The sequence below is a fragment of the Glandiceps talaboti genome, chromosome 7 (assembly GCF_964340395.1).
Source record: "Glandiceps talaboti chromosome 7, keGlaTala1.1, whole genome shotgun sequence".
Taxonomy (NCBI): Eukaryota; Metazoa; Hemichordata; class Enteropneusta; family Spengelidae; genus Glandiceps; species Glandiceps talaboti.
This window is the reverse complement of record NC_135555.1, coordinates 7,543,227-7,569,608: the sequence shown is the minus strand read 5'-3', so window position 1 is coordinate 7,569,608 and position 26,382 is coordinate 7,543,227. Positions and strand designations below refer to the sequence as shown.

General features: G+C 35.0%; 2 protein-coding genes across 4 annotated transcripts; both read left to right on the top strand.

Moving 5' to 3' along the window:
• The first annotated feature begins 160 nt into the window (after nt 1-160).
• Nucleotides 161-12,566, top strand: LOC144437647 (receptor-interacting serine/threonine-protein kinase 1-like). The gene is made up of 11 exons (XM_078126634.1): nt 161-241; nt 1,903-2,092; nt 2,490-2,784; nt 3,419-3,582; nt 4,459-4,508; nt 5,314-5,463; nt 6,401-6,495; nt 7,289-7,625; nt 9,251-9,286; nt 10,064-10,213; nt 10,463-12,566. The coding sequence occupies exons 2-11, from the start codon at nt 1,911-1,913 to the stop codon at nt 10,729-10,731; spliced, it is 1,728 nt and encodes a 575-aa protein (XP_077982760.1). The 5' UTR covers nt 161-241; nt 1,903-1,910; the 3' UTR covers nt 10,732-12,566.
• A 2,475-nt stretch (nt 12,567-15,041) lies between these two features.
• Nucleotides 15,042-26,069, top strand: LOC144437394 (receptor-interacting serine/threonine-protein kinase 1-like). 3 transcript variants are annotated; one of them, XM_078126325.1, is made up of 13 exons: nt 15,042-15,090; nt 15,481-15,808; nt 16,287-16,581; nt 17,596-17,756; nt 19,053-19,102; nt 19,867-20,016; nt 20,589-20,677; nt 21,131-21,320; nt 21,818-21,895; nt 22,309-22,412; nt 22,916-22,943; nt 23,202-23,336; nt 23,896-26,069. In XM_078126325.1, the coding sequence occupies exons 2-13, from the start codon at nt 15,621-15,623 to the stop codon at nt 24,162-24,164; spliced, it is 1,737 nt and encodes a 578-aa protein (XP_077982451.1). In that variant the 5' UTR covers nt 15,042-15,090; nt 15,481-15,620; the 3' UTR covers nt 24,165-26,069. The 3 variants fall into 3 exon arrangements, with proteins under 3 accessions (XP_077982451.1, XP_077982449.1, XP_077982450.1); XM_078126323.1 differs by having other exon boundaries at nt 21,677-21,895; XM_078126324.1 differs by having other exon boundaries at nt 15,044-15,090; nt 15,456-15,808; nt 21,677-21,895.
• The last annotated feature ends 313 nt before the right edge of the window (nt 26,070-26,382 follow it).

Here is a 26,382-nt window from a genome sequence, read left to right as displayed (position 1 = left end):
TTAAACAAATTTACTTGAAAAATAGACATACAAAAAAAGATATTTTTTATTTTCACTTCATGCTAATAGCGCAATGTCTCGCCAGGAAGTGTAAATATCGCAACTCCCCTACTGATGAATGGAACGTGCCATGGAAGTTCCCCGGCCCCCCCTTCCACCACACGCATACCCGGAAGTTAAATTACTACCGTTACAAGTCATGATGTATCTCGATAGCAAACACTAACCGCGACATATCCAGGTGAGTTTTGCCTTTTCTCAAAAATTCCGTCTTCTGATGATCGCGTCAAAGTGAAAGCTAGTCTTGAAACCAGCTTGTGTGAGTGTACTTCTTCGCAGACAGACACATGACCTGAACTTCAGGTGAAATGACATAAGTAATTACACATCACAACATGACGAACATACCCGCTCCATACCTCACGCACACGGCGCTTTTTTCCCCATTTAAACTAACATTTTAACAGTAAATTCAATAGAGACACAACGATATCATATTAGGCAGATCCATATTCTCAGAGCGGGTGACGTTATTTAGTTTATGCTGTCGCTATGGCAATACTTTTTTCCTTCCAAACGCTCACTGACTGTGCATTAATGTACAGCTCTAAACTACTGGCGCAATCAATGTTTGCGCCAAAATAAATCACCGTGAAAATGCAGTCACTTTCAATGATGATATTTAGTCTAGTTCCTATCCCGGTTCCTATACAGTTACAATTTACATTTCTATTCACAGTATGGTCAAAGTCGTTACTCTAGAAGTCCTGGGATGCATGAGATGAAATTTAAAATTCATCCACAGCCACCCACACAATAATTAACATCATCATGTGTTTGTTAATCAATCACAAAATTCTAACCAATAACACAGTCTCTCATAAAGTTAGTGTTTATTGGGGCAGTTATGAACAACTTTTTGTGCTGATTGGGGGATCAGAAGTGGTTTAGTTAGAAACCAAAGTGGCATCCAGACTATGTGACATGTAATAATATCAGATTTACTGAATAGGTATGAATCAATACACTGAGTAATATACACAAGTAAGATGGCTATAACACTATGTTTACACTTTTTATCCATCTATAAAATGTAGCACAAGTGTAAAAATTGTCTTTAAAATGTTTGTGTACCAACATGTATGTGTTTACAGTATGTTGAAATTATGTGCAAAGTGTTTGTGATATGTTAAAGACAATCACAAATGCTAATTTAGTTATTGTGACTCATCAGTAATTCCCAGGAAAATAGTTTCCATTGAAGCACATTCAACCCTAGTCTTGCCCCCCAGACCCCTCAGGCTAATCTGCTCACTGTGAAGGTGACCGAGTCGTTATAGCAAGGGTGATAGCTCGGGTGTTACACTCTCATAGCTATCAGAAGAAAGCCTGAGGTCTAGCAGCTAGACTGATTTAACCCTTGTTGCTGTTTCATCCATGATATACATGTATGTGAAATCATGTGGATCGATCAATGCACAGCTATACTTTCTGAAATGTATTGTTTTAAAAACCAATACAGTATGTAGTACTAGAGAGATTAAGCATCTGGCTTACAAGAATGAGACGACAATGACGAACAGCTTCTCATCTGCATCTCATTCTTGTTATGGCAAAAGTAACACTTCCAAAGTGCTTTAGAATTCAAATGTTTACAGTGTTTATATGTTTTGTACCATAGATATTTCAAATGCAGATTTTTAGTAGATCACAGCATAATCACACTTAGTTCTTAAAATATTAGCTAAGGTATATATTCAATTAATTCTTGGTGAAATATTTGATGGTAAACAGTGGGGGGTAATTATACCAAAATATGCATTACTGTGAGTGCTTCACACTAGTACTCATGCATCATTGAGTTCTGTTATGTGGATAATATCATGTATCTTGTCATTTCAGATTTCATCATGAGTCACCCACCAACATTACAAAAGTTACCAAGCCAATTCTTTATCACACATAGTTCCAAAATAGCAGATGATGAATTGCTTGGTGCAGGTCACTTTGGACAAGTTTACAAAGCACAACATAGTGACTGGGGTATAGTTGCAGTTAAACACTTATTTTCCTCTGCAAAGCTATCAGGAAAGTGAGTACAATTTTATCGTGATTAATTTATTATAAAAAGTTGCAAAGAATGTCAAGACAAAGAGATTGCAGTAAATGTAATGTCATCACCAGGGCATTTCCTGTACATCCCAAGGGCTGATCACATGTCAAGTGCAGTAGAGTTTCTTCACAAGTTTTCAAACTTGAATATTAAGTTATAGAGACGCTATTTTATCACCCAAATCATATGTAAGTTGATAGCATTAACCAATACTAAAGGCAGAATTTAAGTATAACTGGACTTTTCCATAAACAATCAACATACAACAATATAAGTCATGGGTACCATGTTTGAACATGAAAATTCTGATGTTATGTAAATCATTAAGCTAGAATGAGATAGCATTGATATCACATATGTTGTGTTTGTTTTACAGGGAGAAAACAGACCTAGAATCAGAAGCAGACAAAATGTCAAAAGTGCGTTGTCCTTACGCAGTTATCTTGTTTGGTGTTATTTTGGAACCTGCCAATTATTCATTAGTTGTTGAGTATATGAAATTTAAATCACTTAAAGACTTCCAAGATGACTATGTGAATCCATGGCCAATGAAGATTCAAATGATCTATCATGCAATATTAGGGATGAATTTCCTTCATACAACAGCTAAGATTGTTCACAGAGATGTGAAGATTGACAATATTATGGTTGGTGAGGGATTCATTGCCAAGGTAACAAATTGTTCAATTTCTAGAACAGTTATGTTATTGACATGTTTGTTGTCAATTTGTGTATGTATGTATGTGTATATTATATGTGCATGCGTGCATGCGTGCGTGCGCGCGCATGTGTGTGTGTGTGTGTGTGTGTGTGTGTGTGTGTGTGTGTGTGTGTGTGTGTGTGTGTGTGTGTGTCTCACTGGTTGTGATTGTGTTGAGGCTATTTCTATGACTTAAAAATGAACAACTGAAGCGCAAATTGTAGTCTTGATAATAAAAAAACATACAAGAGGTGAAGTCATCTTAGAAGAATCACTTATGATGCAAAGCCCATTCTGTCCTATGTCCTATGTAAATGTACACAAAGCACCCCTTGACAATGAACAGATATTTACAATAGCTGTTCTCTCTCTCTCTCTCTCTCTCTCTCTCTCTCTCTCTCTCTCTCTCTCTCTCTCTCTCTCTCTCTCTCTCTCTCTCTCTCTCTCTCTCTCTCTCTCTCTCTATCTCTCTCTCTCTATCTCTATCTCTCTCTCTCTCTCTCTCTCTCTCTCTCTCCCTCTCTCTCTCTCTCTCTCTCTCTCTCTCTCTCTCTCTCTCTCTCACTCGCTCTCTCTCTCTCTCTCTTTCTTTCTTTTCACAATAGATTGGTGACTTTGGATTAGCTATGTGGAAGAAATATACCAGAAAATATTCAAAGAAAACCACACCAGGTAGTTCTGGAAGAGGGTCTGGTACTATATCTCACATTTCTCCAGAATGTCTGGACAACATCAACACAAAAGTGAGCTACACGTGTGATGTCTATAGGTATGTATACTAAACTATCAATGTGTTGCACTCATTGCTTTTTGACATATTACCCCTGGAAGCGAGAGTTCCATTGGGCTTCACACTGTAGTCCACTGACTTAATTGTTGCCAACCAAAGTTACTAATCCTATTACCCAAAACTAATATTAGTCCGTATTCAGACTAATGACCAGGAATGACTCACGGCCAACATAGCATTCCAAAGTCATACTGTCCTCTGACCCTATAAAATTGTGGACTCTAGCAGTGGGACAATGTTAGTGCTATTTTTTTCATCTGGTCGCTTGTATTAGAAGATCTTTGTTTTGTAACAAGTTGTAAACAAACAAGTATGTATAAGCAGGAACAAAAATGAATAGCTACAGCAATAGGGTGATCCTATTTTTTTTTTATATGTTTCTCATTACTTTTTAATAGCAACTATGGGTTGGTTGGTCGATTTAAAAAAAAAAAAGTAAAAAAAAAGTCATCTTCATGCTTCTCTGGTAACAAACCCTTTCCCAGCTTCTCTACACAATTGGCATGTTTTTAGCCCCTCTCTTCTTGAATAACTTCCATCATGAAAGAAATTCTCTGTTTGTGAACAAGTGTTGTCACCTCTGCCATGACTGTAGATGATGTCGACAGTCCAAACACTTGTAGATGATGTTGACAGTCCAAACACTTGTTTTATTCTTGCCAGAGAGGGCACTGTCTAATAGAGATAAAATGTAAAATATTTTCTTTATTTTGATGCCGGAGCTGAAAATTTGGGTTGGTCAGGTAATGAGAAACAGAAAAAAATAGGGTCACCTATATTTTCTTCCACCTTTGAATGGTTAGTAGTGTATATCTTGTACTCTGACCAGTGATACTACATTTGTCTCCCCTGCAGTTTTGGGATAACCTTGTGGGAGATTGTAACAGGTGAAGAACCTTATTCAGGTATGTACATACAGGTATGGTTGTGAAAAGTGAGCGATAACACACAGCACTAATTATTAGAAGTTATTTAGTAGATGTTGTCAATAGGTAATGCTAATACAAGCATCAACTAATATGTTAATATACATGCAGTCTGTCAGATGACTTCAACTGATATACTAAGATATGCATGTGATGTCATCTGATATGCTAATATATACAGGTGATGTCAATAACTATGTTGAGATGTGCAGGTGATGTCAACTAATATTTTAATATATACAGGTGATGTCAACTAATATATTATTATGGCCATATGGATGAGAATTGGGTATTTATTTTGGATTTTGGATTTATAAAACAACTTTACTATGTTTTTCTATTTGAAAAGACAATATGAAATAACTTGTACCAAGTCCTCGTTTGTAACTCAATAAATTGCAAAAGTAAAATGTTTATTATTGTACATACAAGAACAAACTTTTTACACTGATTGCATCTTTTTTTTATTTATTGAGTTATAAATGAGGACTTGGTATATGTTATTTCAAATTGTGTTTTTCAAGTAGAAACACATAGTAAAGTTGTTTTATAAATCAAAATTCCAAAATAAATACCCAATTCTCATCCATATGGCCACTATAATATATGGAGGTGATCAAATAATTTGTTAATATATACAGGTGGTATAATGTAATATGCTAATATATGTACAGGGGAAGTCAACTGGTATGTTAATATGTACTTGTGATATTAACTAAAATGCTAATATATACAGGTGATGCTAAGATATGAAGTAACATTGATGTTCTTATGTAATCTTCAGAGGCTTACAACTCTGTCCAAATTCTTTCCTGTATTGTGAATGGACAGAGACCTGATGAAAGTGAAATTCCTGAACAATGTCCAGAGTTTCTTAAAAAGATGATGAAGGATTGTTGGCATGGTGACGCAACAAAAAGACCATCTTTTGGAGGTAAGCTTACAATTAACCATTCATCCCAAGTTACTCTCAGCTTATTTGGAGGGTAGGGGGCGGGGGCTCTACAGAAAACTGCCGTGACATATTTACATATAAACATTCACCTTACACAGGGACCAGTATTGTGGAAATATAGATAGATCATTTAGATGACATGTTATCATTTACTACAACAGCTTATTTTCTACAGATAGTCGTGAATATTCAGTGTGCATCTAATAAATATTGGTGTCTGCTAAGACCCATGCAGCCTAGAAAGTTAACTCTTTGAGTAAGATTTTTTAGGATCAATTTGCTCATGAATTTGGGAGCAAAATGCTTCTAAAATTTAAAACTTAGGGGCAGAGTAAAAAAATATATATAAAATTTTAATTCTTATCAAAATTCACTGTGACAATTAAACAAATGCCATGTTTATCTGTTGAAAACAAATAATTATCAATTTTGTTGAATGACAATGTTCATATTAATGCAAATAAAAAAATTTCTCATCATGAAAATAGTCAATATGCAAATTTGCTTCAAAATTTGTCTGTCAAATGCAGCTTAAGTTGAAATTTCACCTTTCAAATGCTAGTAAATTTAAAATGTCACCTGCTGAATTCAGGTATTTACAGAAATTCACCTCTATTGGACTATTTATCACCTGCAAATGCCAGTAATTACCGACAACTTCCTAGGCAATCAGGAGGCATGGTGTTTCACTGAAAGACCAATAGAAGTGAAAAGAGTTTCAATTTGGTGTTTTGACATCTGAGTGAAATTTATGTGATGTCTCCAGAACCAATAGTTTCTGAAAATGTTATTTGCTGGAGTGGCGTCCCTTTAAGCTGAATATGCATGAAAATGAATTAATTCTGTTGTTAAATTGTGATCTTGTATTTCAAAATGGTTTTGACATTAAATCCCATGCTATATATTTTGATTTCAGAGCTCAAAGAAGTCATTGAAAAAGAACTGAAAACCAAGTATGAATGTGAAATGTCTTCTGCCATTATAGATCTACAGGAACAGATAAGGCAAAAGGTGAGACAATTAATACACTGCAACTAGGCTTGATACCTTAATAACCATTAAACATTCAAATGATTAAAGGTAACATTTATTTCTGCTTTTAGTACACTTAATTTGTTTTGGTTTCTGCTGTTATTTTTATTGATGATTTTGAGTTTGAAGTCTTGTAAAGAAGATCTACTGCTCTTGACATGTGTTTGGCCATTTTGTGAATTTCTGGCAAGGGTTTATGGGAAAACTTCTGGTAATGTCAAGACAATGAAATGACTCTCCAGAACCCAAAGTTTATGAAAATATGTTTATTTCCTGGACTGGTGTTCCTATTTAAGGCAGAAAAAAAGTCTGACTAGACTCTTCCTTTAAAGTATTAATCTAACCACTTCCTAATATTGTTAGCTGGGAGTTTGATATACTGATGAACACAATTTACCAGCTTGGTCATAGGTAAAACTTAGTCTTTTAGAATGAGCAGATGACTGTAAAATCACAAAATTTTCTAGTGACAAAAATATATATGTTTATAGTAGTAATAACCTTGTCAAACACTTCAACATTGACAATGTAAAATAGATGAATGGGTACATCTCTAAAGACTGTATAATCATGCAAATATGGATTTGAGTTTTAAAAGCAACACTGTCATGCCTGATTTTTATTTTATTTCATATTTTCATTTAAAGGTATTAAAGTCAGCATTCGGTTTTATATAGTTTATGGTTTGTTTTTTCATGAACAGTTTATGTTACATTGTATAGTGTAATGTCACTATTGACACAAAACATTTATTATTGTTCTAAAATTACAGAGTAACCCACTCACTTTGACAAGTGATATGAATCCAGTCCAGCAACCATCAGAAGATACTGATGTAGCAGACATAACAGAGAGGATTGGCAGGACATCATTACAACCTTCCCCTCCTCAGCCAGTTGTAGGTGATGTCAGGGCTCAAGAAGTTGTTACAGATGCAGGTCCAAAGAGTCTACCACCCAGCAGCTCCATCCATGATTCTAGTAAATCTTGCCATGAACCATACCAAGAAACAGCAACAACTCCAGGGCCTTACCAAATTGATGCAGCAGGTTCTGGTGATGGTGCTGCTCCTGGCGGTCACAGTCAGGCAACACAAGGAGCTAGTGCAGGTAAATCAGGGTCAGTTTAGCCTAATGTCACACAGACTGGATGGTCAATCCGGTTAGTGTTATTTTCACACAGCTTGCAATCTCAGTAAGGAAACTTCAGTATTTTGGCCATGCTCATTCTCTTGAACTGTGAACCCTGAATAAAGACTTCAAATATAAAATGTTGGTGGTCAAGGTTATTTGTGCAAAGGAAACTCTTTCTTATACAACCAACTATGTTGCATCTGGGTAATATGACATGGATGGATATCATATAGACATCATGTGACCTAATCACATATAATCTAGTCATCATGTGACTTATTCAACCAATCAGCTGTTGTGCTTGGGAACCATGAACATTACTGACTTCTCATTATCGAGCTCACAGGCTGTTTGGAGAGAATGTTTGTAAAAAAGTCAGCCATTCAGCCTGCTACAGAGGCTAGGAGCAACAGAAACCAGAAAATTATTTGCATTATTCCTGTACTTTAAAGTAAAGCTTTCCTTTAGTTAATAAAGGGTGTTAACAGAAATATGACAAATACTGATTCCACAATTTTAAAGGAAAAGTATCTGGTTTTACAGAATAACAAGACAAGATTTGGTCAAAACTTTGAATATTAACTTCAATATAACTGTGAAATGACAACATAATTTTTACTTCTGCTTGGATAAAATAGTAATATGACTAATGTAAGAGAATTATTGTCACTGTTATAAAGCCTTTTGAAGGCATCCCTAACTATCAGTTCATATTGTTACTAAATCAATTAATGTCATTTGGGTATGACTTCATAAGATTCAACTATTTGTAGATTAGTGGATTTCAGGCTGAGTTTACACCATAAATACTTTCATAATTGTAATTGTAATTGTAATTTATTTACCCATCACAAAAAAATAATACATAACAATTGAAAGCATATAATACACAATGTGTGCATAATTGTATCAGAGCGGGTTAGAGGCTAGAAAATAGTTTCTATAACTAATCTAGTCTAGCCACTCAAAACTCATACACTAGTAAAAATATTACAATGAAAAAAAGATCAGGTGACTGCTGCAAAAACTCACAAACTACATACTGTACATGAAAAATGAAAATGAAAATGCGCGAACATTTTATATCTGTTGACACTATAATTTTTACCTTGGTTGAACACAACTTCTGTTATTCCTACAAGGCACTGGTATGAACTTAAGGGGAAACTCTTCCCAAACCATTTTTAAGTATGTAAGTTACATTCTGACAGCTTTTATGGGAAAGGCTATAAAACTGCTGTTCTTGGTACCTGCAGGCACAAATTTTGTGTGTACAAGTATGACTGTGTACTAATATGGCTGTATAGTATTATAAACATTGTCATATGCCAATTTCTATGTCTAGGACTGCTGTTCTTAATACCCGGGCACAATTTTTCCTTGAGAATTCTTTCTTTAGAAAAAGATACTGTACTTTATTTTTATGTAACAAGTACACCCAGGGCTCCTGAAGTGATGTAAGGGTATACTGCTTGGTCGTTGTCAGGTGTGTTGCCAATGGCTGACTTTGAAACTTTTTACATTTTATTTCCTTTGGATGTGTACTTCTACACTTATTTGATTCAAACATGTATGCTTTTTTCTTAATTCTACCATAACAGCTCCTGGAATACAGCCAACAACTATCCACACAACTGGTATGTACTACACACTTAGTGCCTGGCTATGAGGGCACTAGTAGACATCTATTACAACAACTATTTCCCCAAGGCTGAAAACCGAGGGAAATAGTGGGTACATAACAGCATTAGTGGTAATATGGTGTTTACTAGTGCCCGAATAAAGCCAGGCAATAAGCATTTCATAACACATTACTTTCCCAGGCACATATTCTTTCCAGAGTGAAAGAAAATATCTGGTAAGACTAGTCTTGTGCTATTGTAATAGTGCCCTATGGCTATGGAAAAAAAGGAAACAAATATTGCCCTCTGTATGCAAATTATGGTTACTATGGGTCAGTGGTCCATATCACATGACACAGTCTAAACCAATCACTGAATGCTGTATGAAAATGATATGTTATAAGAATACTTATTTCCATGCTAGAAGAGACCAAAAGCCTCTTTCAGACTGAGTCTGATTCTGTGTATGTATGTAGTGTGTTTTAATGTGTGTGAGTGCATTCATAGGAATGCAAAGGCGCTAAATGTGTACAAGTGTAGGACCAAAGTGCTAGATCTAACACTCAGCACAAAGCAGACCAAGTGAGTGAAATACAGTGTGAGTAAAATTTGAACAGGAGAGGCAGCTTAACACATCAAATATATATTTTTTGTGGTTTTTCTTATGAAAACAATAAACTAAAGTTTGTGGTATAATTTTGGTTGGCTTAGCTTTAGGTGTGTATTATGATATGTGCCACTTGTACATGCAACCTTGAAATACACTTGGTGGAAATATCTTCTCTCTTACAGGTATAAAGCATGGTAGTACTAACATTACCATTTCTGGTAACCCTAGTGGAATACAGATAGGAAATCAAAATTATATGGTTGTGCAAGGTGCTGCAAGAACGCCTGCAGGGAAAAAACCTACCACGTCACGTCAGAAAATAAAGGTTTCAAGTAAGTACTATATACTGGTTATTTGCATTTTCCATACTGCTGACATTATCAACACCAACTACTAAATAAATTAGGAATGTTTATGTTCTACGTTATACATGTATGTCTGCTAGTTCCCATGAGATGCTTGTGCAGTGCATGTCTAAGGCAAGGCCCTCTGCTGAACAATCAGTGAGAAACATCAGCCCAGAAACTGTCCTTGAGTTATCATATTCCTAATTTGTCACTTATCATGTTATCATATTACAGCATCAACCACACCAGTAAAATTGGATGACTTGGATGATATTAGTAAACATATTGGTAGCGACTTTCGTACTCTTGGACGCAGACTTGGATTCTCTAATGGCGAATTGGATGGTTTTCACCACGACTATTCTAAGCTAACTGAAATGAACTACCAAATGCTTTATTCTTGGGTGCAAAGTAACGGGAAAAAGGCTACAAGAGGGAAATTAGCTGAAGTTCTCTGTAAAATTAAGTTGTATGATATTGCAGCAATGATACCATATAATTAAAGTCTTTGTTGAATGACACATATTTGTAACTAAGGAAAACAATTAATCTCTCTGTCCAATAAGATAAGTTTTCATTGAACAATTTTTGGAAAATGAAATATTTCCAAATAAGTACAGGTTGCCACTTACCATTAAAGAAATGTTTGTTTATAAGAATTTTTACATTATTGTTCAGTTTTAACTCTAGGCTTTATTAGCGCATTGGGCAATGCCTAGAGGGGGGCTTATACATTGGGTTCTGTCTGTCCATCCATTCATGTGTCTATGCATCCATGCACCCTCATATCTTTAACATGCTCGAACTAATATATCCAAACCTTGTACAAAAAATTAGATGCAATAAAGATAGGATGTGTAATATCTAGATAGGATACAGTATCCAGCAATCAACAGATGGTGCATTTACAGTTATTGATGTTATACTTAGATGCTTCCGGACTGCTGAATTTACCCCTCTGTGATATCACAAAATTGTGCCTAGGTGGGACTCTCGAAGTAAATCTGTCGGGAACCGACTGAAAAACATATTTTTAAGGTATTTGCAGATGCTTTTTGAGTTTTAAAAACCAAAATATGTTTCATGAACACGTTGTCTAGCAAAATACATTTATTAATACCGTGAGTATTTAGAATCACATTAAAAAAGATTCTTGTTAATTTCTTTCAAGCCTATAAGGTTATCACTACATAGAGCATATGTCTGTCTTGTTTGTTGTGATCTAATACACAATCCCTGTATGTGATAGAGGGACAGAGCACTAATAAAAATTGGCTGAAGGCCATATACATTGTGAAAACTTTTATTATAGAGAACTTGCAAACCCGCCATGTTGAATGTTGCATCATGGGAAATGTGATAATAAATACTAATCAATTAGTATTGTAAACATTGTTGATACATAGTTTGTAACCACAAATAATCAATTCATAATTACCCTGACAATTGTGGGAGGTTAATTTTATCATTAGCTCCAGATTAGGTATTACAGTAACCACAGATAATCCCATAGTCCCTTGCGTCTGAGCATGCTCAGTCTGGATTGCAAGTTCCCTATTGAGACCATCGTAGTCTCTCAATTCAAGTGCCTACACCCATTACTTCTCAGTTGAGCTTTCCTTTGAAAGTCTCATTGGTCTTGACATTTGACAACTGTCAAAATCAGATTGTTTCTTGCACACAACAGACAATGTAACAACACAGAATAGGTTGTACATTACATAGAAAATATGTCTGTCGTTTTATCTTGTGTTCTATTTTGGCATTTGATCAGTAATTTGTATGATGTCTCACAGAAAGTGTGATAATTTAGCACTCAACTCATGCAAGTGTCTACAACCATATTACCAAGGTTGACCTTTTTGTAAACTTAATTACATGGCAATCCTGTAAAGTCAATTTTCAGCATTTTGTGTTATTCTTAATTAACATATCATTATAAATGCATAACATACTATAAATGCTATATATTGCGTAGTATATGTACTGTCACTTTGTTTTGTGACCATATGGAATTTGGAGAGTAACCATTTTTGTCATAGAAGCCCACTATGTATACAATATCTTTACATATGTAAAAACAAAATTCAAAGTGAATATTGCTTTGAAGTTAACCTTCAAGGTCTTATGTTTTCTTTGGCCAATCACAAATGCTGTAATGTATATTTAAATCACTACTTGACCCCATGTTACAAGAGGCATAGGTATACTCAGAATAGTGTTTAGTATTGAATTCTACCAAAGTACCTCACTGGGTCTAAGTCTTCTTTGAGGATTTTTAAGTCAACATTTTGAGGCCGACTTATCACCACATCTGCAACTGACTTATTATCATGAATGTGTGTGTGTGTGTGTGTGTGTGTGTGTGTGTGTGTGTGTGTGTGTGTGTGTGTGTGCGTGTACATGTGCGTGTGTCATGTGTGCGTGTGTGTGTGTGTGTGTGTACGTGCACAGATGTGTGTGTATGAGTGGATGTGTGTATGCAAGTTTACAAGTGTGCTCTGATATGTGTGTATATGAGTGCATGTGTGTGCATATGTGTGTGTATGTGAGCACATGTGTGTGTGTGTGAGTGTATATGTGTGTATGTGTGTGCATGAACGTGTGTGTGATTTTTACAAGTGTAGATGGGATGTGTCATACGTAATGACATCAGCTAGTGTCTTAGTACATTTCTGATTCTATAACTACAGGAGAATCTTGTTCCACATTGTGAGAATACACTTTTACTTGTATTTTAGTTTTCCCTTTAAAATGAAATGTTGATACTCTGTATGTAGGGACTGCACAGTGTGTTGGGGAAGGGGGTTTATCCTGTTTTGACTCCAGAAGCTCTTGAGCTGTCTAACCTAATATGACCATCAGTTGACCCTTTACCATCATGACACCACTATAAACTCTCGTAGAATGATTCAATCCAATGTATGGTATACATGTAAGATGAATTGCTAATTTATGATGATGCTTTCTTGTTTAATTATTTCATATACAAGATTTAGAGTCAAATAATCCATTCCCTTGGAAACGTGAATTTATTTCACAAATCATGTTTTTCCAGGATATGAAATTAGGTGAGTGTGGGTAGGGTGGGGGTGTCATCAAAAAAATTAAGTGATAAGGGTCATTTTGAGGATGGGTGTTCCCAGGAAAATGAATAAATTCAACAACTATACATTAGTACAAACACATAACACATCTTTTTTATTCTATGTAAACTACTTATGTTCTTTGCCAACTTAAAAAGTAGTATGTGGTTAGTCTGGAATAGTGTTTCCATGGTTACACAAATTCAAGCTGTGTTTCACTTTCCTTATTGCAAACAGAAGGTTCTAATTCTATGAGTGTATTTACAGTATTTAGAAGGGTATGGAAATATTTTCCCAAAAAAACTATGTGGTATTAGAGGAGTTGCAGACGTTTTCCCCCCAGTACTATAAAAGAGTTTTTGGTCTTTTACTCTGATTCATTCATTATTTGTCCCAAGCAATTGTATATACCTGATGCTGCAAGATTTGACTGTCAATCAAAACAGAGACATGTAATTTTAGAAACAACATTAAACAACATTTTACAAAATTGAGTAGAATGCAGACTTGTCATTGAGTAATGTTTATCCAGACAGACCTTTGTGTTAGTCTCTGGTTGTGATAATAGGGATGTTTCGGGAAATACTGGTAATTTTGTACTTGGAACGTGTGATCTAGAAATTCAAATCATTTGAAACACACCGACCAATATTAGTGATTTGGATATTATTCCATGTATCAAGTGTATTTACAAATCGGGAAGACAATTGAAAACCAGAATCGATGAACACGCACGAACATTGAACCTCGAGTCGCATCCCAAATCTGTGAGTGACAAAACTATAACATACTGAACACTCCCGTAGCTACAATCATTATATCGACTGGGACTTTGTTTCCGTAACTGATACATCCCCCATATTATTTATCTAGGAAGATCAGGGAGGCTATCAACATCAGACGCTACAATCCACGATCAACATGGTTTTGTACATAGTGAAAAGTTTACAAAATAAAAATGTATCATTTTGACCCAAAAACGCCCATTCCATCTTCCTAAATGGAGATTGAACATCCCTACTGAATATCAAACTCTTACAATTCCTAATGGTTTTTGACTTCATCCAGAGCGAAAATTCAAAATGTCAGTTAGGATAGCGGAAATTAATACTGTTGTAGCGTTTAGTCCTACACGTCTACAGGAAGGGTATTTTTACATAGTCACGTTTCAATGATGATGGTCTAAAAGAGCAGAGCAGAGACCAGTGACGGTATTTTTTTTGAATGTTTTGTTCCAGGACAATAGAGCAAATTTTTTGCCGTGACCGTGTCTTTCAGTGGATGAGATCACATTAATCGTGTGTATGACAACGTCCGTGTTACGGTATAATTAAAATCAAGAATAACATTCCTGCAGAATTCTCATCTATACATTTAACAGGGACGTGATATAAGTTGGCGTGCACTGAAACGGCGGCGGCGGCGACAATATCTTTAGGATAAACTATTTGTTGTACGGGTTAGTGCAAGTTAGTTGATCATAAACTCCAACTTTGAACTGAGATAAAAATAACATTCCCATGTATTGTGTAGATAACTCTGTATCATAATCCAATAATTTTCAATTATGTACACGTGGAAGTGAATAATGCGTTTTATTTGATAGATATAAATGATGGATTTATTTGTGACCAAGATATCATCCAGGTTGATAGTACACTTACCTATAATTTTATTGGAATCTCCCACATATATGACCGGGGATTCCCCCAAACACTTCCGCAATATGCGTAGTGGCGCTCAAAACATATAGCCGATGATCGTCTTTCAAGTTCGGTAAGGTTTTGAATAGTTGTCTCTTCAAGTAATTAAACTTCCCGTGAGATTGTTATAGCTCATATCTAACCATTCAAATTCGTTATCCTTCATGAATCATACATATTTTAGTCTGAGATGCGAAAATTTTATCTTTTATTTACACTTATATCTGTAACTTCGTGTAAGACTGTATTGAATGCAGTCACAGAGTCAGTCCTATTTGAGATATCATTACCTCAATACTAGACAATAGTGTTGATCAAAAATTGAACGTTATGTAAAATATCCTCGTTTCTATGCTTCAATTTTATGGATCCCTTTTCTGGCAATATGTACGTAACATCTTTGTCATCATTTTATCAAATTTGTTGCATATGGAACAGGATCTTTACTCGTATTTATTTGTAGACGCTTGCTTGAACGTCAGCTGAAGTGAAGAGGGGATATATGCACTGGAAGACCTCAGTGGTCCTTCGATTGTCGTCCTTCATTTAAACTCACCTTCTAGTATAGTTGTGCTCAATATCAATAGACAGTAAAGTTTCAACATGAACCAGTCAAGACCAGAACCAGAACCAGAAAGGCTATATACTTTTAAAGTAACATCGTCAGAGAAGTTAACAGGGAAGACATTCCTTGCAGCTGGTAGCTTTGGAGCTGTACATAAAAGCTGTCATGAAGACTGGGGTGACGTTGCAGTTAAAACAATGTTCGATAATGTTAGAATAATGGATAGGTAAAGGAAAGTTTAATATCATTGATCAAATATACCTATGGCATAGCACATAATAGAATTACATATGCATGATGTTGAGTACTACCCATAGCATGCAATTTACAATGTAAATCATTCTGAACTTGTGATTGTTTTGGTCAAGAGACTCAACAGGCAGTTCAATAATTGGTGGTAATGTTCCTAGTACAAAAAGCATTCCCATAATTCCTAGCAATCATATAAATGTATATCGTATCATGATCCACTGCGAATACTGAACTGTTTCCCCGAAATGAATGAATTTAATTACTTGTGCTACAAACACCCTTGTACTGGTTTTCTTGTACATGGTAAAAACCCTTCACATAACATAAGTTGCATTGTAAACATATTGAAAACAATATTTCATGCTAATACACTGCCTATTTTATGGCACCATCCAAGACACACCACAAAATGAGTGGTTTATGAGAGTGTGTTGATCATGTTCTATTTGCAGGGAACATAAAGAATTAGTAGCCGAGGCAAAGAAAATGGCAGAAGCTCGTCATCGGAATATTGTTTTATTGTATGGTGTCATTATGGAACCAAGAAGCTATTCTCTGGTTGTGGAATTTATGCAGTATGGATCGTTACAGAAGTTTCAAACAAGATTTGATAATCCATGGCCTATTAGGACCAGAATGATACGTGATATAATATTAGCTATGAATTATCTGGCTACTACCTTGAATATTATACACAGAGACCTCAAGATTGATAACGTTCTTGTTGGACAAGGATTTATAGCCAAGGTAAGTCTATAAGTGTGTAGACAGGATACATGATTTGTTGATATGCTGAAATATTTATATTTGATAGTCTATAAGGCTATATAGACTGTAGATGATTTTTAGATGTGATGAAATATTTATAGCCATTAAGGTATTTGATAGTCTATAGAGGTATATAGACTGTAGATGATTTGTAGATGTGAAATATATATAGCCCGGATATTGCTAGTCTATAAGGCTATATAGACTCGGTGTAGATGATTTGTCGACGTGATGAACTATTTATAGCCAAAGTATGGCTAGTCTATAAGGCTATATAGACTATAGATGATTTGTAGATGTGTTTAAATGTTTATTATAGTCAAGATGTTTGCTAGTATATAAGACCATATGGACTTGTGAAATATCTATAGCTAAGACACAATATGACTACTTGCTCGTAATATTGTTCACCTTGAATAGTGGGTGTAGCTGTATGTAGAATATGGTATATCTCCAATCAAATTGATTTGTATGTCCACATCCAAAAATCAGTGCCCCAGTGAATTACGATTTCAACTTATTAATACTACTTGCAGATAAATTAGACCTCTATAAATTGATATGTATAATGTCTAATTATTGATATTAATTTTCAGTAATATATTATAACTGTATTAAAATTTGCAGCCAGTTTGTATGAATTTTAGATTGAACAATACTGAGAAACTGTACATGGTAATAGTCTATGAAAAAGCCAACAATTGGTTTGCTTACTTTGTCAGAATCTCAGCCCACCAATATGAGAAACAGGAATACACTGTGTCTACTTGATAGTAGGATAGCTGTCATTTATCAAATTGCTTTTCCATTGCTTTTAGTCTTAAATTGTTGTCATATCAGTAAATCTCAAATATCATTAATATGAAATTGTTTGTTTATTGATTGATTGATTAATTAATTAATTGATTGATTAATTGGGTAATTTTGTTAGCAGCATATAATTAATGGTTAATTTTTCTAACCAGTTATTTTTTCTAACTTTCCTTGACCTAGGTATCGGATTTTGGATTGTCAGTATGGAAGAAGTATACCAGAAAATATAGAAGGAAAAAGCGCTCTCAATCACAGGAAGTAGCTGGTACAATATCTCACATTGCTCCAGAGAGTTTACTTGATATTAACAGAAAACCAGATAGTTTGTTTGATGTCTACAGGTAAGGCAAAAAAAATGTTTGTTTCTGATAACATGACTTCAGAAAATAGGGTATGTAGGTCAGAATTTTATTTTATTTTACTTTGAATTTTTAAAAATTACTTTGACCCCAATGTATACTCATATTCTCATATACTTCCGTGAGAGTTTGATGAGGTGTAAAAGAACTAAATGAAGACAATTATAAGTTAAGTAGGCGAACGCGTTTAACGGTTAGGCAGACTGTACTGTTATAGTCCAAAAAGACCTGGTTTCTCTCTGGAATATGATTTTTAAGAAAATGTGACTACAGATGAGGCAAAAGCATGAAGGTGTACACAGAAATAGAAATAAACTGTCACCATTTTACCTTTTTGTTTTCAAAATTTTTAATAATAATATTAATGTGGTTTTTATATAGCACTTTCCTATTTTGTGCTCAAAGCGCTTAACAATTATTAACCCTGGCATGGATCTATAGTGGCACAACAGCCCTGTATACTTCCTCAACTCCCTGGGAGCATACAATTCATTGCAGCCTTTATAAGCACATAGGATTAAAGCATTCATATTGCAACCTCTATCCTACCAGGTTCCCAATTTACAGCTTGGTTGACTGAGGTACAGTCGTGGTTCAGATCTTGCCCAAGAACTTTAGCCACTTTAGTGGGCTTGAACCTGCAACCTGCATATTCCAAGCCGGCCACTCTAACCATTTGCCCATCATTAAATCCACATCCATGTTTAGGGTTGGGGGCTTAAACTAGGGTCAGTAATGGGTTATTAGAAACAAACTATATTTTTATTTGGCCCAAACAGGGAGATATTAAGAGACAATTAGTGAGTTTGAACTTAAAGCTTTGGTATATAGGCATTGTTGTTATACATAGTTCACAATGTCATGGATGTGTCTACCAAGATATAACTTATACATGCACAGATGTTGAGTTTATGAGATATTTTACTCATGTGAAAATACCTACATAAAACCACATTTCAGTATTATGTTAATGTCACTGCATGTCTTCTATAACATTACAATTGTCTTCTGGCATTGTTAGAACAGTTGATTGAATTATGGTATGGATTTCCTGGACATTTTTTATACATATGATAAATTATGTCATCGGGTCATTTATGGGTTATATCTTAATACCCAGTTTGAGTTTAGTCAATTGCAAGTGATGGTTTAGTAAGCTTCAGTAAGTAGAATACTGCGACTAGCTTTTAAATATGCAGCAACAAACTACACCCAAATACAAAAAAACTCAGCTTGTGCCCCTTTTAATACTTTTGTTTATTGTCCCAACTATTTCAGTTTTGCGATTACACTCTGGGAAATTATCACGGAAGCATCTCCTTATGATCGTAAGTATAATGACTTCATTTGCCTTTGCTGTAATACATAACAATAAATTGATAGATCAAACAAAGTTTATCATATGTATAATTTTTTACTCAGCCAGACTTTAATTTTTTACTCAGACAGACTTTAATTTTTTACTCAGACCGACAGACGACTAAATTTATATAGCGTGATATGGTGTAAATTAATTTGCATATTAGACATTATCTTCTCATCGCATTAGAATACTCATACACGTACACATATTAATTAATTACATAAAAATAATTATATGCCTAGTCAAATTTCATTACATATGATAAAGTTAAGATTGCACTAGCTGCAACTGGAATGTTTATTGAAACTGTTTTGTTAGATATGTAGTTACTTAGTCATAAAATTGTATACCCTGAACACTATTGAATCATCTGTGGATGAATGTATCTATGGTACACATAGTATATGCTGAAATTCAGCATATGCTATATGTATCGTAGATACATTCACCCACAGTTGATGCAATACTGTGCATGGTATACAAGTTTATGACTAAGTCATTATATTTCAGAAATATATGTAATAAAAGAGATTTTTGATCCGCAACCAAAAATCAGCCCTCATAGATAAAAGAGACCTCTAATTGACATGTACCGATACAATGTCTAATTATTGGTATTTGAACATTTTATTGAATATAGTAGATTGTCTGATTGAAACAATAATACCCTAATTACTGCTTGCACAGGTGTAAGTTTATCATAGATGTAATTTCTCTGTTTCACCAAAGATGCCCACAACTCTGCACAAATATGTGTTGCCATTACAACTGGTCAACGACCTGACATGGCCAGAGTACTACCTGAATGTCCAGACTTTGTGAAAACTATGATGTTAGATTGTTGGAATGGAACACCTGAAGATAGGCCATCGTTTGGAGGTATGTTTGATACTACTCAAACTTGACATGACTCGGTGGAATTGAAAGGGCCTGGAGTGACTCTTTAATTTATCAATAGACCGGTTCCAAGATTTTTACTTTCATAAACCCAGTGTCACTTTATTTCTAGGCTAAAATAAACATAAGCTGATTGAATTATGACAGTTTGATGTACACTCTAAGAGCATAAAATAATATATTTCCATGGAAACAGATTTATTATAAAGCAGGTTGGATAATTGTTATGCTTTGTTAGCCATGCCCAGGTCTTTACTTCTAACAATTTGTTTCATTTCAATTGTTGTCTACAGCTTAATTCATAGGGTGGGTGGGATGGGGTAGGGGATGACTGGGGGTGGGTGGGGTGGGGGGTGTCAGTGAAACTTGAGTACATCTCGTAATCTCTTAAAACTAGTGATTTTGGTATATTGAGAAACATTCCTTGCATTTATTTCCATCCCGTATCAGATGCAAGTTACCAATTATAATATTTTATCATTATAAGACCAAACTTACAACTTTATCAAATGTACAAATACCAATGATATTTACATACTGTTTTTTTTTTTAAGATCTGAAAGTACGAATAGAAAAAGAGATGGAAAATGTGCGTGAAATTGACATCACAAATGCTGAAATAGATCTTCAAGAACAAATTAAGGTGAGTAATTGTTAATGTTATCGAGTCAAATGATCTATTATTCTCTGTTACACACATACATCCCCACACATACACACTCAGACAGACAGACAGACAGCCAGACAGACAAACAGACAGACAGACAAATTAAGGTGAGTAATTGTTAATGTTACCGAGTCAAATAATCTATTATTCTCTGTTACACACATACAGACACATACACACTCAGACAGACAGACAGACTGACAGACAGACAGACAGACAGACTGACAGACAGACAGACAGACACACACACACACACACACACACACACACACACACATTTTTATATTGATCCAATTGAGGGGAAATTGGGACACTGCCAGAAGTTAGGCTTACGATGATTAATTTGAAAACAATTAATCATGTGAGATGAAAGTAAAGCACGAGTATGAGTGATATATAACATTTATAAATAATATTATCTATCTTTAGAATCAATACGAATGTGAGCAAAGAGTAAGTGACGGTGGTAGTGTAATACGACAGGAGGAAGAACAGGCTGAAGGTGTGTCAAAGGTCACAAGGCAACCGGACAAAACTGGAATAGCAGAATGTTCTGCAAGGTTTGATGACTTGGTTTTAGAAGATATTGAATTGAGAACTTCAAGTGAACTTGACAAAGGTGAGTGAAGTAAAGATATTACTTCTCAGGTTACAAGTTTTTTTCCAAATAATTATACCACTCAATAGTCAAGTTGTACACTTTCAAACATCATCATCATCATCATCATCATCATCATCATCATCATCATCATCATCATCATCATCATCATCATCATCATCATCATCATCATCATCACCACCACCACCACCACCACCACCACCACCACCACCACCACCACCACCACCACCACCACCACCACCACCACCACCACCACCATCATCATCATCATCATCATCATCATCATCAGTGTCATTCCATACTAAACCATCTTAAAAATAGTCACAAAAAATAATCCTGGTGATGATTGTTTGTAGATCATAGGAACAAACAAGAAACTGGCACACCAAACAAAGGCAGTGACAATAACCTTCCTGTAAGTGATCCATATTCCAGTACAAAATATAAAACTGAGACCGTTGATGTTACAAGTTCAGACGATGCATTTCCATTAACAGAGACACATTCTCCAGGGATACATCCACACAAAGTGACAAGTGAACCTACTGAAGCTGAATATACTGGTCGTACTTTAGGTATGTGTACTGTTTCCATAACAATTAGAACTTCTAATACTGTACAACATTCATGGAGCAACATAGGAGTCTGTGTACCATATTATAACTCAGTATATAATAACATCTGTCAGGCTACAACATTCTAAAAACTAAAGAATATTCATCATATGATAAGAGCACACTAAAACAAATACAAACTTTTCAAAACCTAATTTCTGACTTAACCAAAATTCCAACTTAAGCAAAGTGTACTTCCTGAAAGTCCAAATCATGACAAATGTAACTTTAACCAAATCTGTGGTACTGATGAAGAACATTTAGGTGTAAATCCTTGTACACAGAGATTCATTATCACCTGTGGTCCATCATGCCCTACAAGACCAGATGCCACCACTTGTATTACAACAATCTCTACGGTTACCATTTCTCAGATAACCAGCAAGACCTACCCCCAGGTGGGAAGTACACGCCAACCCAAGGTGGGGTCTATTATATTGCTCCAGGACACCAACCTATCTTTTTAAGGACTGAACATGTAAGTGTAACAATTGATTTCATAATTTTTTAATTTTTTAATTTTTAATTTATTACGCTTCATCACAGGTAAGTCAAAATTAAAGTAACATGTACAATAGACTACAACAGGACAGAAAGACCATACATATACCCAAAACACTAGCGACAACATGTACAATAGACTACAACAGGACAAAAAGACCATACATATACCCAAAACACTAGCGACAAACAAACAATGAAAATACAACAAACAACAAAAGACAGCCAGTAAAAGGAATGGACAAACAGGTGGCAAGTACCTCTACTAGTGTCCAACTAACATCAAAAGTACATCAGTTCTAAAATAAATCATTAAAGTGAATGTACAGCAACTGATACTAATAACAAATTCATTGTCTTCTGCTTTGTTGATAAACAACAAAAAAAATAAACAAAAACCTATAGAAATGGATGTTTGTAACTGTTTATTCTGGCAACGTCTAATTAACATTGATAAATGTCATTGGTATTTCATTGCAGACAACAGTCCCAGAGCACACTGCAGAAGGTAAATATCTGAAATGTTCTAATTAGCATTCAAACTTTATGCACATGAACTCTAATATACAAATGAGTAGACATCATAGATAGAGGAATATTCATTTATGTTGCATACCCGGATGTTTTATTTTAAAGGAGACTTTTAGCAATGGAGAAAAGTTAGGATTGGACTTCAATGTAGGAATTTCATGACCTTGCGCTTTCTGACCAAACGTGGTCTGGTGATATTTGTTGTAAATTTAACGCTTTTTCATATCTGCAACAGGTGATGCATCTAAGATTATAAATATCAGTGCCAATAACAGCAGTATCCAGATAGGTGATGGTAACACAATGTACATATCCAGTGCATCAACAGACAAACTGCCAAGTAAAGCACCTAGAAAGATAAAGATATCAAGTAAGTACACTGGAAGGTGTGGGAATGATGATTTCATTCACTGTTGTTCTCAACAAAAGATACTTTCAATAATCAATATTACATGCTGTAGAATATCACACATCAATACTCTTCCAATATCGAACAAATGACAAGTGAATATTCTTTTTTTTTCAAATGAACAAATGACAAGTGAACACACTGTTTCACAAGTGGAAAAATGATAAGTGAAAGTTCTGTTTTTACAAGTGAAAAACTGACAAGTGAATGCTCTTTTTCAAGTGTCACCAAATGACAAGTGAAAGTTCTTTTTCCACAAGTGAAAAATTGACAAGTGAACATTCTTTTTCAAATGTGAACAAATGACAGTGAATGTTTGTTTTCACAAGTGCACAAAAGACAAGTGAATGTTCTTTTTTCAATGTGAACATATGGCAAGTGAATGTTCTTTTTTCACATGTGAACGTATACCGCAACAGTATACAGTACTTTCAATGCTTATGTCATGGTTTAGGCACATTTATCTTAATTTAAAAGATCAGAAACACTTTATTCTTTAACTTTGGGATCTTGATTTCAGCATCAACAACTCCAGTAATGCTAGAGGATCTAGAAGCAGTTAGTGAACATGTTGGTCATGCGTTCCGTCGCCTTGGACGCAAGTTAGGATTCTCCAATGGCCAAGTGGATTGTTTTGACCATGACTGCAATAAGCTGAATGACAAGAACTATCAGCTGCTACGAAAATGGAAAGAAAGACAAGGAAGCAGTGCAACAAGAGGAGAGTTAGCCAAAATCTTGTTTGACTTGAAGATGTATGAGGTTGCTGAATTGCTGCCATACGATTAATGAAATCACTCATAACAATGAGGGATATGTCAATCCAATCTGATTAAAATCCAATGTATGCTAAGTGTACTAGGCATGATTTCTTTAATTTTAGCTCTTACATTTACTGTCATTTGTTCTTTTTTGAGCACCCAATAGCTACATACACTACTTCAGAGGGCTCTGTTCAAAATGAGCTTTAGCACACTAGAGCACACTAGAGCACACACAAACAGTGCACACAAAGATGTTATCGCTATTGTTTGGTGGTTCTCTTTCTTTCAGTTTTGAATGTTGAGTGTTATATTGTATTCTGGTTGGCTACTCATAAGTATGAGATTGGGTCCGAGAACACCTATGGTATTATGTCAGATGTAGGTATTGGGCGCTCACAAAAGAACAAACGACAATAAACGTAAGAGCCAAAAAATAATCGTGCCGAGTAAACTACATTGGATTTTAATCAGATTGATATCAATCATGGGTTTGAGGAAATACTCATGGCTGGACCATTTAACAAGACAATAGACTGCTTGAGTTATGTACTTACAATTGAAGCATTGACCATCCACCTAGTGGAGGGTCTATGATTGAAGTAAAAGACCTTATTATAACACGTTAATTAAACATGTGGTAAATAATGCCCTTGCTATCATGCTTATTAAGTCATTGTTTGTTATGGCACATGTGGAAGGGATATATCATCCCATAAATCACCATGTTGGACTCCTTAAAGGGGAATAAGGGTGACACTGGTTTTATCTTAGATGTATTTTGTACGCTTAGGGGACTGAGAGAAGTCACTTTAACCAACCCTGCATAGTAGCACCTATAGTGGCTAGTAGAGTCTTAACTGTATACTGGGTACGATGAATTTAGTTCTTAAGGGCAAGTAGTTTTGTCATTGAAAATGACAAAATATATAAGTTGAATATATTCATAAGATAACACATAAATTGCTCTCTACAAAAGGTTATTGAAATTTGAAGAAAAAAAGATTTCTGAGGATGTGAGTATGTAGGTGTTAAACACTGCAAATGATAGTAGCTATACTATTCCATACATTGCATATCATTAAAAAACTAAAAGTTTTTATATTGTCTAATAAAAACCAGGAGCAAAATATATTTTCATTAAAATTTATTAAGGAATATGATTTATGTTGAAATTGACAGATGTGCACTTTAAATGCTACAAAAAATTTACAAAAATCAAAAATCAATAAAAATAATACATTTCTATCGAGATATCTATAGAAATCCATCAGTTAGTTTGGAAACTTTGTATGGAACATTTTTTTTAAGGGATGATAAATACTTCTTTTTAAATATTTGTTGTGGTTCTTGTCACAAATTAAGTCATAGACAACATGGAAACGCTGCCATTACACTAAGGATTTACAAGTGTTCCAAGTGTCTTGTGCATTGGTGGCAAATTATGTGTAGCGCCCCCAGTGGTAGCAAAGATCATACAGGTGTTTATTGCTATAATTATATATGTCACGGTCATTTTTGCTAAAGCAGCCGTACTTTTATCACATAATCATATAATTATGTATTTAATTTTAAGATAAGATATTGTCCTGCATTTTCATTTTAAATAGTTACGCCTGTGTGATGATAATCCTTTTTGGGTGTTTAGACAGAGTAGAAGTAGAAGAAAACTTTTCATGCCATGTTTGTGTCATTTTATGCCAGGGATTTTATCTAAGCTGTTGACAGTTTACCTAGTTATGTAATAACCATAGTAACCATGCGCTGTTTCAGAATATCAGACATGCTGTAATTATTGGGATTCTGTGAACATTGTTTCTTTGTTTTCAGGGGGACATCATTTTCACTGGAAACATGTACCGGTAGATATGACATTTAATTGCACAAGAAATTGATGTTCATGCAATGACTTCAGTGGCAATTGAATAGTGAATTACATGTCATTTAAGATTGTTCTCAGAATCCTAAATGAGTTAATAAATCACACTGTCACAAACTGTGTGTGTGTGTGTGTGTGTGTGTGTGTGTGTGTGTGTGTGTGTGTGTGTGTGTGTGTTAAGATTGGTAGACCGTATCCGTATTGGTAGTGTACGTATCCGCTGCCAAACAAGCTCAGTGCTCCTTCCCTGATCTTCCCTGGACTGATACATTGGACAATGTTTTATGAATGTTCTAAAATGGCTATTTATACTGGTTGACATCTATGAATTGAGGCTATATTGTGAGTGTTACATTTATCTTTCCAA

What these genes read in the sequence shown, in the direction of transcription:
- LOC144437647 (XM_078126634.1), top strand. Translation starts at nt 1,911, where the DNA reads ATGAGTCACCCACCAACATTACAAAAGTTACCAAGCCAATTCTTTATC. An exon ending in TACACGTGTGATGTCTATAG is followed by an intron (nt 3,583 to 4,458) that starts GTATGTATACTA and finishes TCTCCCCTGCAG; the next exon opens with TTTTGGGATAACCTTGTGGG. An exon ending in AGGAACAGATAAGGCAAAAG is followed by an intron (nt 6,496 to 7,288) that starts GTGAGACAATTA and finishes CTAAAATTACAG; the next exon opens with AGTAACCCACTCACTTTGAC.
- LOC144437394 (XM_078126323.1), top strand. Translation starts at nt 15,621, where the DNA reads ATGAACCAGTCAAGACCAGAACCAGAACCAGAAAGGCTATATACTTTT. An exon ending in AATGTTAGAATAATGGATAG is followed by an intron (nt 15,809 to 16,286) that starts GTAAAGGAAAGT and finishes TTCTATTTGCAG; the next exon opens with GGAACATAAAGAATTAGTAG. An exon ending in AGTTTGTTTGATGTCTACAG is followed by an intron (nt 17,757 to 19,052) that starts GTAAGGCAAAAA and finishes CAACTATTTCAG; the next exon opens with TTTTGCGATTACACTCTGGG.